The sequence below is a fragment of the Micromys minutus genome (assembly GCF_963924665.1).
Source record: "Micromys minutus genome assembly, chromosome: 25".
Classification (NCBI taxonomy): domain Eukaryota; kingdom Metazoa; phylum Chordata; class Mammalia; order Rodentia; family Muridae; genus Micromys; species Micromys minutus.
This window is the reverse complement of record NC_137960.1, coordinates 29,299,921-29,313,648: the sequence shown is the minus strand read 5'-3', so window position 1 is coordinate 29,313,648 and position 13,728 is coordinate 29,299,921. Positions and strand designations below refer to the sequence as shown.

Here is a 13,728-nt window from a genome sequence, read left to right as displayed (position 1 = left end):
GTGGCACAAACGGCTCCCTACAGTATGCTGCTTGGATATTCTGTTCATGACCGAGAATCTGAATGGAGGAAGCTGACACAGTTCTTGAAAAAGCTCCAAGTTGTATTAATATCCCTAGGATATGCTTTTTGTTAAGTCACTAAGGTATATTGAAATGAACAGATCAAAGAGGATCCTATCATTCTGCAGGAAAAATTTTAATTCTAGAATTTTTAAAATCTGTTTTTAAGAAAAAATATTCTACCTACCAATCTAGAAATTCTTCAAACTTACTATGGAGCCAAAGAGATCCTTGAACTCCCAATTCTTCTGGGACCCTAGACATGCATAATGCCTACTTCCCTGGTCTGATTTCTATACTTGATTGAAACCTAGGTAGTGTGTGACACCAATATTAGGGTGTTCTAGAAGGATCCTTACCCTGTTAACTGATCTATGTGTGTCACTAAAGACTGATAGAACAATGCCAATAAGCTGTGCTGGGAAAGATACCAGACCCAAAGATCAGTCAGCTTCCTGCACACTGAGCCTATAGCATACAGAGATTCAGAATAAGACTGCCATTCTTAGGACAGATCTGTACTTGTCTATACTGGCAAACCAAAATACAATAGAAGGCCCTATACTAGGCTCCCTTTGTACACATTTCTGTAAAGTCTGTCTTTGAGGAAAAGATTTGACTCATTTGTCCAACGTGAAAAATTGAAAACAAATTAGTTGGAAAACTTGGATAATTTCTGATGTCAATAGAGATTATAAAAAGACTCCAAGGGAGCACAGCAAGAGCGTCATAAATGTATAGTCCCTAAGGGAGCATAGCTAAAGTGCACACAGTCCCTGAGGGAACAAAGTACTATCAGCTGAGGTGTACAGTCCCCAAGGGAGAACAGCACTATCAGCTGAGGTGTACAGTCCCTGAGGGAACACAGCACTATCAGCTGAGGTGTATACAGTCCCTGAGGGAACACAGCACTATCAGCTGAGGTGTACAGTCCCTGAGGGAACACAGCACTATCAGCTGAGGTGTACAGTCTCTGAGGGAACACAGCACTATCAGCTGAGGTGTACAGTCCCTGAGGGAACACAGCACTATCAGCTGAGGTGTACAGTCTCTGAGAGAACACAGCACTATCAGCTGAGGTGTACAGTCTCTGAGAGAACACAGCACTATCAGCTGAGGTGTACAGTCCCTGAGGGAACACAGCACTATCAGCTGAGGTGTATACAGTCCCTGAGGGAACACAGCACTATCAGCTGAGGTGTATACAGTCCCTGAGGGAACACAGCACTATCAGCTGAGGTGTACAGATTTGACTTTGCATTCATGGCACCTGTCCATGGGAAATTCCTCTACCTTTCCATAAACACATTGAGGGAAGGCTATTTAGTCAGTTAAGTAAGACAGATTTAGAAAGCAGAAGTCTTATGTTCTAGCCAAAGATTCATCTATGTATTAATAGAAAGCTGTTACTTAAAAGTCAGCTCAACATACTCTTATCATTGAGAACTTGTGATTTCAAATACAGTTCTTATACCAACATCAGGCACCGTGAAGACAAGTATTTTTCTAAAAAATTTATTTCTCTGTAAATACAAATTTCAACATCAACAAACAATAGTCCAGTGGAAAAATACTAGCCATTAACATTGAAAACTTTTTTCTTAGTTTAATAAATAGAACTTTGGCATTCAAATTTCTAGCTGTAAATCCTATTTTAAAAAATAACAAAACAAAAACAACTCCTTTCCAAAAAGGAGGTAAGAACAAAACCTCAGAAGGCATAAGCCAGCCAGTGGCTTCACATTTTTTTTACAATAACTGTATTTGAGTTAAGTCAGAACACTGTATTTACACATGAGGTATTCTGTGGTTCAGAAGCTGAACCTAGTTTACAAGCCCACCAGTCAGTGACTGATCGCATACTCTGCTGTGCTTTTCATGTGACCATCTAGCACCTTACTACTCTGGTCACCACACCAACATGATGCTCAGTTTCACACAGAAGTACTTAAATAGCTACATATATAATAAATATAAATACACACACACACACACACACACACACACACACACACACACACACACACACAAATGAATACATTAAAAGGAATATCCTGCTCTCTATAGAAAAAGCTGGGCTTCAAACATACAAATATGATACATCCCCTCATGTTTACTAAGATAGCTATCCTCTAACAAGAAATGGCTCTTTTTAGAAAACTTCTTAAGTCTATTTACCAAAGATCAAGGTGCAATAATCAACATTCTTAAGAGTTCATGAGAGAGAAATAAACACTGCAGGTAAAAAGGCACAAAAGGTTCTCTCTGTATGCAGCTGCAACAGTGTTGCCGATGACTTATTGATCAATGTACATTCTGTTATATTCAATATTTCCTTTAAATAAGAAACCTCAAATCCTTCCCTTTCATGATTAAATGTCTCATACATTCACACAGCATTACCATCAATGTTTTAGGGGAGGAGGGAGTGACACTGAACCATTTATACCAAATAAAAGAGAATTTCTCTTGGTTTATAAGCACTGTCAGAAATGGAAAGAAAAAAGGGTGCAAGGAGGTTCCAAATGTCATCTGCTATGCATGCTCACTCAGAGAACATCCGGTCACTGTAACTGTCCCTGCAGTGACAGAACTCTAGACGAGAACCACCAGAGGCATACTTGAGTTCAGCAGTACCATGCAAAGCAGCCACAAGCTTAGCTCCGGCTGCTCAGTGAACTCTCCGGTTTAAAGAACACCCTTTATGAAACAGTCCCTTTACAAATATCCTTGCAGAGATTCCTACCGAGTCTGGAACAAGAACAGTATGGGACACAAGCTTCCAAGTTAGAATTGTCCAATATTCATTTTAGCAATATGTTCTAGCTCTTGGGTTTATCTAACAAGCTACTAAAAGTTAAATTCAGTTTCTCAAAATTACAACCCCACAATCATTACTAAGATACAATAATGTTAACATTAAACAATGAATCTTATCCCAAATATTAAAAGGGGACCATGCTCTTAAAAATAAATTTCTTACATGTTTTGCCTCATCAAGATTTACTATTTTAAATGTGGCATCCAAGACAAAGACAGGGCATTATTGGCGCCCAAGCCTCAGCTCATTTTACCTGTGCAGGGAACCATGGCTTCCCCTGGCACCTATTTATCTACCTCTGTTCTGTGTGGTGGTGTCAGAATGGCTCAGCTTGAATGGACTAAAAATAAAATATTGTGTAACACTTCCTAGGAGGTTAAAGGCTTGGTCCGCAAAAGCATAATTGAAGCAAAAGTTCATTATTATGGAAACTTACAAATAGATTTACTTTAAAATTTAAGTTCCTTTTTGTTTTAGGCATATATCATTGTACTAACTTCAGCATATACCCTACTTCAAAATATGGATAAAACACTGTAGATTTGCCATGCTGTATTCCTTGACCTAATGATAATTGTTTGCTTTAAGTATGATATAGTATTACTGTTCTAACAAGGTATATCTTAAAGATGTTTTTGAAAAATAAAACTCTAAAACCCAACCAGATTCAGTTTTCTCAAAATTTCCTCCAAAGCTGACTATGCATCAAAGCCCTTCATTAATTCTAAACTCTAATAAGAGATGCTAATCTGAGAGTCTTTTAAATAGTACTATACAATTTAGAAATTGACATGTATCAGTAATATTTTATTAATTTCTTAGTTAAATATTTTTCTCTAAAATATGTGAATTAAATTCTTTGAGTTTTAGAAAACTAGACAAAACTGAAATTGTTTTATTTATTGTAAGTGGTCAGAAAAAAAGGTGTATATGTGTGTGTCACTCTACATACACACACATATAAACACACACATGTATATACATAATAAAATATATGACCATAAATTTGTTTTAAAAACAGTAACTATAAAACCTCAAAACATAAACTAAAAAGCTAGGACTTTGGAGACATAAGAAGCTGCTAACACAAATCAGCAATGGTTGCTCACTAGGGCTACAGTATCTTTTATAGTATAGTTGGGTCTCTTTATGTCTGAAATCACCACAAGATAATGGCGACTCTATGGAAAGAAAAGGTAAATATGTTAGTTGCTGCACTGTGGTTGAGCCATATAGATTCCAGTATCTAACTCTACAGCTTGAGACCATCTACATAGACATTACTTTCTGCAACAATCAATTTCTTGACTGTCATCAAAGTACTAGTCTTAAAAGCCAATGAAAACATCATTAAAGAACCAAATTCTCGAGTGGCTAATTCCTATCTGGGTTAGGGAGTTGGAATGCATAGTCACCCCAACACACTGATTTATTAGTAGCCAGATCCCAAGAAGAGTAGGGTGGAGTTAACACTAAGTGGAAGGACAATTTGTCATTATGATACAACATAAGATACTGACAGAACCTATCAAGCGACTATGGACAACAGAATGCAGGCCCATTCTGAACTGAGTGTCTTCCTGAGTATGCTCCTCAAAGGTCTGCCCCACTAAGTTTTCCTGTTGTGATTAAGAAAAATCCTTTCTAGGTGCAAACTTTGCACCAGGATAAGTTTAGCAAGAAAACTGCTATGTGTTCATTCTCAGTAGGCAGAACTACCTGTAGATTCCGCAGCCTTTTCTCTCTCATCTCTATAGTCCTGCCTAAGAAAATTGGGTTATATTAAAAAAAAAAAAAAAAAGAAAGAAAGGAAGATGGCAGAGAGGTAGGGAAAGACAGAGCCAAATCAATTTATAAAGAGGGGTGCTTAGCCTGTATTGAAAAGAATGTAATAAATTCTGACTGCAGTAAAATGCACAATCTTCTAAACAAAATGATAAGAGACAATACTCATTTGAAGTTTAGGTGACTGTGTATCTGCTCACGTGAGATGAGCTTCATAGTAGTACCCTGTGCTCCATGGAGAATTTCATACTCCATGACAAACTGATTGTAATGCAACAAATATAATAAAAGAAATTAAAATATCATTAAGATTTACATTGTTTTATGCTACTATTAATTCATATGCTTTCTCTTAAAGTATTTTAATTCAGGCACAACACTGTTCAAATATAAATGCTGAAATGTGGATAAAAAACAACTGTGCCAGAGTTAAGCTGTCATCTTTCTTTTTATAACAGTCATTGGAAGCTCCAGTGGCCTTCAACTAATTATATATGGCTGTACTTACACATATATCATAAATAAATAAAAATTGCAAGTAGTAAGGGGAGGGATGAAATTAATTGAAATTACTTAGGTTTTTATATATATAAATTGCAATGCCAATGAAAACATCATCACATTAAAGTTTCACACTGCTAAGACCATCTGTGAAAAAAAATAGCTGGTCTGTCTTCAGTGACAATTTCAAGCCAACTTCTCCGTCACACATCTCAGTACAGTCACTTTCTAAAACACAAATGATTTTGCTTGCTGCTCTTGTATATTATAATACCACCTCTGTACTGGATCTAGTGGCTCTGCCAATAAAAAATCCACAATGCAATACATGCTTCTATACAAAATGAAGAATTAACAGTGTGTGCCTTTCGAAGCTGTCTTCTGACCTTTGAAATCCTATTATTTTGTGGATAAAGTCCATGCATGTGGAAATGCACATGCATGGGCATGCACAGAGAGACAGACAGACAGACAGACAGACAGACAGACAGAGTGATCAAGTGAGAGAATGAATGAGCACTCATATGTATATACACAAAATTATAGAAGTAAAGGAAGTCCTACACCTTTATCTGAAGGGCCTTGTTCACAGCTTGGTCCTACAATCAGTAGTTTGAAAATAACAGCTTATTTTGTTCTTTTTCTTGCAGACTTTAGTAACGTGATTTGTTTGCCTGATTTGATCAGTCCCTTTAAAACTTCCCTCAGAAAGCATATGCACCAACAACAAAGCTGAAGTGCATGGCAAGGAGCTTGAGCGTTCCCTTGTGTGTCCTAAAGAGAAACAAAGGAGTCCAACACAGCAGCATTTCATAATGGATCATTGTTGCTGTGGACCAACACTTGATCACTGGGTAACACAGTTGTCTCCCATGTCCTGAGCATAGCGGTCTGATATTGTAGTCCTCAATTCATCAATGTCCCTCCGTAACTGGCACACATCCGAGAGCTTTTTAGTGAGTGTTTCTGGGCTGTGGTCATTTTCCGTCTCTTCAGCTGAACAGTTCATTGCTGTGTAGAGAGAGTATGGAGAGGACAGCTCACATTTTTGAATAGACATTTTAAGATTCTTACCTTCATCAGAAGAACATGATATTGTACAGTGAATACTGGCAAGGCTAAGTTCAAAATACAAATTCTTAGATATTAAATAGATCTTATCTATACCCTATTAGTTAAAATGTAATAAATGTGTTAGCATACACAAATCCAGCATGCTTAGTGGGCGGCAGTGTTAAGAAAGTGTAAAAGAATGCACTCACATATCTCTTCCTAAGCTCCACTATAGTTCTTAATTTGTTTCAATTGACATAATGATAATTATTTGCATAGAGAGAGAAAATGTCTTAAATTTTATCATTACAAAAGGGGTTTTCACTGGCATATAGATGTTAGTTTCAAAATATATAGGCAGAGTGTTAGGAAACTCTAATACTCTCAGTATAGGAAACCCTATAACTTTAAGCAACTAAACCAAGTTTATGGAGAGTGGCCCAATGTCTGAACAACAAGGGTGAGACTCACGTCAGCTGCCTTCTCCTTCTAAGCATGCCCTAACAAAACAAACAAATTTAAAAAGCAAGAAAACTGAAATAAACAATTTCTACCTTCACTTGTCTGGCACAGAAGCAAAATACCTGGGTTTCTGTTTGCTTGTGGGTTTTTGGTTTTTCTTTCCTTTCTTTCTTTCTTTCTCTTTCTTCCTTTCTTTCTTCCATTCTTTCTTTCTTTTTCTTTTTTCTGTATGTGAGTGCACTCTTGCTCTCTTCAGACATACCAGAAAAGGGCATCAGATCCCACAACAGATGGTTGTGAGCCACCATGTGGTTGCTGGGAAAGGAACTTGGGACCTCTGGAAGAGCAGCCACTTAACCACTGAGCCATCTCTCCAGTCCACAAATAACTTTTTAAACACTGATGAACATTTGCCACAATCAAGGCGATCAAGGTGATACTAGATGCAGACGTCAATGGCTTGTGCTCAGCGCCTTTCAAACAGTGTCATAAACAACTGAGCACAGTGTATTTGCAAATGACTCACTACTACCCACAAGATACACTGGCACCGAAAACCATCTACAGACCTAATTGGAGAAGTGATTGGTGGGTGGTCTGTGAAAGCAGAAAACAACAAAGTAGTCTGAGAGACTTTAAGGCTAGTATCCAGCGGTTAAAGAGTAGAATATGAATTACATGCAAGAGTCATAAGTAAAGCTAGAATCCATTCCATAACACGGATTATGTTAGGAAAAATAACTTGGGAGTTTAGATAAGACACTGGCAAGGACATGAAAAGTGTGTGGGGAAAGATGACCAAGGTGGGCAACAGAAAGAAGTGCAGTTCAGTGCACGGAAGCCTGTGTTCAGCCGGACAGAACCAGAAGCAATAAACATGAGCACTAGTGGAGCTCAGCTCTCACCGACTTGACTGAGCGTCAGCAACTGGGAACAGGGCCCAGAGGAAAAGGCTGGTAGTGGACAGTGGTGTCACTTATGATGAGGAAGAGGGTTAACTAGGGCAAGTGGGGTCTTCTTCAGTCAGCCTGTGGGAGGGGGGACTAATCAGTAGAAAAAAAAAGATGCCTTTTAAACAGAATGAGATATAAGTCTCTGTATGAAGGGAAGGTGTGGTAAAAAAAAAAAAAAAAGATATGGAAACACCAAGTATTCAGAGAAAAGGACTGAGCAAATAAAATATCCACTGTCTAATAGTTCTTGTGTACCACATGATTTTATTTTGAGACAGGGACTCATTACATAGCTCTAGCTATCTTGTAACTATGTAGACCAGGCTGATCTTGAACTCAGAGATCTTCCTTCTTCTGCATCCCATGTGTTAGGGTTGAAGGTATGTACCACCATGCCCAGCTTAAACACAAGAACACTACAGAAAAGTCCACAGAATATTGTGGATGAGCAGTCATAAAGGTGGATGTAGAACATGGAGAATGATGTCATAAAAACCAAGTAGGCAGGGAGTACTTTTTAAAGTGGTGCAGTCTACCAATAATAGAAGGAGTCATGAGATAGCAATTCAAAAGAATTCTTTGGTTCCTGACAAAGTAGCAGGCTAGACAAACTTTCACAATGCCAAACTCAAGGTAAGGATTTACAGTTTGAACCTGAACATCTAAACGGAGTACATTCTGGGTAGGAGAGGTGGGGAAAGTGGTAAGAGTCCTGAGCTTCCACAGTGCCCATATTTGCATGGCTGTTATATTAATGTAAAGGTTAGTAAATGCTGAACTCAAGTGTATATTATAAAATAACTGAAGTCTTTTATATGTGAACTTCTTCTTACTCCAAGAGATCCAGTCTAACCAAAATGTCAGTATTTACCTGGCAAGCCTCAAACACCAGCTACTCCATGAAGTCTTGGCAGCCCTTCCCACAGTCTTAGCCACTTTTATTCCAATTTTACCACTGTCCTTTGAACACATCTCAATGACAGCACTTACTGCAATAATCTAATTGTGTGTGTGTGTGTGTGTGTGTGTGTGTGTGTGTACTTACAAGTGACATGCATTAATGTATTAAAGAATTCATAGAAAAAAAGGCAGCACATCTGTAGGAGAAAATCTAGCTCACACAAAATGACTGGCACCCACATTTAGCCATAAGACACACAATGCTTAAAAAAGCAGTTAGTATTATCTCACAGTTGATACACAGCGGGACCACTCATCTGTGCAAAAGCCAAATAAATGCAACAGAAGAAATTGTTAATTTCAGAAGAGTAAAGGGAAATCACTGCTAGCTAGTGAGTTCACAGACTCAGTTTGGAAACATGTCTATGCCCTCTGCAGCTATTTTCCTCCTGGCTTCCGTAACTTTATATAATGAGACAGTAAGGGGTAAACATAAACCCAACTGAGTCCCAGACTTATAAAAAGGACAGGAGGGTATAATAAGAAACATGGAAAATACAGAGTAAAGACAAGTCATCAGCCACTTACATCGGATTCCCAGTAACAGTGAGAGGTTAGGCTCCTTGCCCTGAGCTCGTTGATTAAGAATACTACACAATGCTTTCAAGTCAAACAGACAATATGACATTTCCTTGAACAGCTGATCAATCACAGTCAAATCGAAGAGAGGCCACTTAGAATGAACGGTCTGTGGCCTAGACTGCGCTGCTTCATGGCCCTGATCCTGTAAAGAGTATGTCTCTCCCATCTGTCTTTGGTTCTAGAATTAAAAAAAAAAAAGCCAGTTGTTAGAACAGAGAAAGGTATTAAAATAAGTCATACAGTTTTAATATTTTTCCCAGAGTCTACAACCAAGTCTATTACTAAACATCATAGAATATTTACTTTAATCAAACTCAATTGTACACATACAGTAGGGGGAAATAAAACATTGATCTGTATTTACAGGCTGACTCCTCTATGCTGACAGATGTCCACAGTAAACAGAGGGAGTGATCACAGGCAGGCAGCATCACAAGTAATGGCCTATGTATGCATTCCTCATAATGTAACAAGTGCTTGGTGACCTGTACAAGGACACCTTAAACCTCAGTCTGTGGTGTTAAGCAGCTGAAGTTACTTAATTATACTGGAACTATCTTTCTCCTTTTATGGAAATATTTTTCTTTTTTTTTTATCTGTAGAAATTATTGTATTATTTGACTTCTTGACACATGCAATTTCTGGATATGTTGATGAGTACGAAGAATGTTTGTAACTATTAAACTACCATGAAGAAAGAGATGTACACAGTTTTCCTGTAGTGTTTCAGGTATGATGGTTCACATACTGATGTTTGTGAGACAGGACCCTAGTATCCTTTCTTTGCTGTGATAAAATATCCTAACAAAAAGTCAATATAGTGAAAGAAAGGGTGTATTCATCATACAATTCCAGGTTGCACTCTATCAAGAGGGGAAGGCAAGGTATATGCTCAAGTAGCTTATCATATGACATCAGGTTAAGAGCAGAGAGCAACAAATGAATCTAGGCTTCCTGTCTCTTGGCTAGCTATTTTCTTTTTCTTTTTTTAAACTTTATATAAAAAAACAAAGATAAAAAAATTTTAAACATTTTTGCATAAATGTATACAAATACATTTTTGTCAGTGCTTGGCTTTTTTTTTTTTTCTTCTTTTTAAGGTTTGATACTCTGCATTTAGGTCTTACTAGTTACAATGAGCAAAAAGTACATGTAAAACACGATGTAACCTGGAATTACTCAATGTTTTCTTGGTGTATAAGGATTGGCCATAATGCTTTTTTTGTTTGTTTGTTTTCTTTTCTTTTCTTTTTTTCTTGAACTTCAAAAAGTCTGTGAGTTGTTTCTGGCAAAGTCCGAGCTTCTGGGGTCAGCATCCCACTATCAGTGACTGCATATTATGTCTGTTCTTTTGTGACTGGGTTATATCAATCAGGATGATATTCTCTAGATGCAACCATTTTCTTAAGAATTTGGTTAAGTCATTGTTTCTCTTTTTTTAAAAAAAACTTTATTTTACAAAACAAAGATAAATGTACAGATTTTAAACATTTTTTGCTTAAAATTATACATTTTTTGTCAGTACTTTTTTTAGATTTTAACATAATTTTTACATAAAACTATATGAATATTTTTTAGTCAGTACTTGATTTTTTTCAAGGTTTGATTGTATGCCTTGAAAACTTAATAGTTACAATGAGCTAAAGTACATGTAAAACAAAATGTAACATGGAAATAGTTAAAGTATTCTTGTTTTGTAAATATTTTTTTTTGTTTTGTTTTCTTTATTTCTTGGACTTCATACATTCTGTGAGTTATTTCTGGGGGAGTGCAAGCCTCTGGGGTTAGCATCCCACTATCAGTGACTGCATATTATGTCTGTTCTTTTGTGACTGGGTTATCTCACTCAGGATGATATTCTCTAGATGCAGCCATTTTCTTAAGAATTTGGTTAAGTCATTGTTTTTAGTGGCAGAGTAGTATTCCATTGTGTATATGTACCACAATTTTTGTATCCATTCATCTTCTGAAGGACATCTGGGTTCCTTCCAGCTTCTGGCTACTATAAATAGAGCCTCTATGAACATTGTGGTGCATATATCTTTGTTGTGTATTAAAGTGTCTCTGGGGTATATGCCCAGAAGTGGAATAGCTGGGTCTTCAGGTAGTACTATATCCAATTTTCTGAGGTATCGCCAGACAGATTTCCAGAGTGGTTGTATTAGCTTGCAACCCCACCAACAGTGGAGAAGTGTTCCTCATTCTCAAGAGCCTCGCCAGCATCTGCTGTCATCTGAATTTTGGATCTTGGCAAATCTGGCTGGTGTGAGGTGGAATCTCAGGATTGTTTTGATTTGCATTTCCCTGATGGCTAAGGATGTGGAGCACTTCCTCAGATGTTTCTCGGCCATTCGGTGTTCCTCAACTGAAAACGTTTTGTTTAGCTCTGTACCCAATTTTTTAATAGGGTTATTTGATTCTCTGGTGTCTAGCTTTTTGAGTTCCTTGTACACCTTGGATATTAGGCCTCTATCTGATGTGGAGTTGGTAAAGATCTTTTCCCATTCTGTTGGTTGCTGTTTTGTTTCCTTGACAATGTTCTTAGCCTTACAGAAACTTTGCAATCTCATTAAGTCCCATTTGTTAATCTTTGACCTTAGAGCTTGAGCCATTGGTGTTTTGTTCAGGAAATTTTCTCCTGTGCCTATGTGTGCTAAGGTTTTCCCTACTTTCTCATCTAATAGTTTCAGTGTATCTGGTTTAATGTGGAGATCTTTGATCCACTTACACTTGAGCTTTGTACAAGGAGATAAGAAAGGGTCTATTTTCATTCTTTTGCATGCTGAGTGCCAGTTGGACCAGCACCATTTGTTGAATAGGCTGTCCTTTTTCCATTGAATGTTTACTGCTCCTTTGTCAAAAATCAGGTGACCATATACATGAGGGCTCATTTCTGGATCTTCTATTCTATTCCATTGATCCACATGCCTATTTCTGTACCAGTACCATGCAGTTTTCAGCACAATTACCTTGTAATATAGCTTGAGGTCAGGGATAGTGATTCCCGCAGATGTTTTTTTGTTGTTGAGGATGGATTTCGCTATTCTAGTTCTTTTGTTATTCCATATGAAATTGCACATTGATCTTTCCAATTCCAGGTAGAACTGGGTTGGAATTTTGATGGGGATTGCATTGAATCTGTAGATTGCTTTTGGTAGGATGGCCATTTTTAAAATGTTGATTTTTCCAATCCATGAGCATGGGAGATCTTTCCATTTTCTGAGATCCTCCTCAATTTCTTTCTTTAGAGGTTTGAAGTTCTTGTCATACAGGTCCTTCACTTGCTTAGTTAGAGTCACGCCAAGGTATTTCATAGTTTTTGTGATGATTGTGAAGGGTACCTTTTCCCTAATTTCTTTCTCCACATGTTTGTCCTTTGAGTATAGGAAGGCTACTGATTTGTTTGAGTTAATTTTGTATCCAGCCACTTTGCTGAACTTGTTTATCAGCTGTGGGAGTTCTCTGGTGGAATTTTTGGGTTCACTCAAGTACACTATCATGTCATCGGCAAAGAGTGATATTTTTATCTCTTCCTTTCCGATTTGTATCCCTTTGATCTCCTTTTGCTGTCTAATTGCTCCAGCCAGGACTTCCAGTACTATGTTGAATAGGTAGGGGGAGAGTGGGCAGCCTTGTCGAGTCCCTGATTTTAGTGGGATTGCTTCAAGTTTCCCGCCATTAAGTTTAATGTTGGCTGTTGGTTTGCTGTATATTGCTTTTATTATGTTTAAGTATGGGCCTTGGATTAATGTTCTCTCCAGGACTTTTAACATAAAAGGGTGTTGGATTTTGTCGAATGATTTCTCAGCGTCTAGTGAGATCACCATGTGATTTTGGTCATTGAGTTTGTTTATATGGTGGATTACATTGATGGATTTCCTTATGTTAAACCATCCCTGCATCCCAGGGATGAAGCCTACTTGGTCATGATGAATGATCATTTTGATGTATTCTTGGATTCAGTTTGCAAAGATTTTGTTGAGTATTTTTGCATCAATGTTCATAAATGAGATTGGTCTGAAGTTCTCTTTCATTGTAGGGTCTTTGTGTGGTTTAGGTACGAGAGTTATTATAGCCTCAAAAAATGAGGTGGGTAATATTCCATCTGATTCTATGTTTTGGAATAGTTTGGCAAGTATTGATGTTATATCCCCAATAAATGTCTGATAGAATTCTGCACTGAACCTGTCTGGACCTGGGCTTTATTTGGTTGGGAGGCTTTTGATGACTTCTTCTATTTCTTTAGGTGTTATAGGGTTATTTAGATGGTTTACTTTGTCCTGGTTTAACTTTGGGACCTTGTATCTGTCTAGGAATTTGTCCATTTCCCCCAGATTTTCCAATTTTGTGGAGTATAAGTTTTTGTAGTAGGATCTGATGATTTCTTGAATTTCCTCAGTTTCAGTTGTTATGTCTCCACTTTCCTTTCTTATTTTGTTAATTTGAATACTCTCTCTTTGCCCTCTAGTTAGTCTGGCAAGGGGTTTATCAATCTTCTTGATTTTCTCAAAGAACCAGCTCTTGGTTTTGTTGATTTTTTCAATGGTTCT

General features: G+C 37.5%; 1 protein-coding gene across 1 annotated transcript in view; it reads right to left on the bottom strand.

Moving 5' to 3' along the window:
* Nucleotides 1–1,560: 1,560 nt before the first annotated feature.
* Nucleotides 1,561–13,728, bottom strand: part of CEP85L (centrosomal protein 85L) — a 112,556-nt gene continuing 100,388 nt past the window's right edge. The window contains exons 12-13 of the mRNA XM_080938237.1: nt 9,125–9,356; nt 1,561–6,179 (exon numbers count right to left, since the gene is read on the bottom strand). Coding sequence (XP_080794363.1) covers nt 6,016–6,179; nt 9,125–9,356 — 396 coding nt within the window. The 3' untranslated portion in view covers nt 1,561–6,015. The remainder of the gene's footprint in view (nt 6,180–9,124; nt 9,357–13,728) is intronic.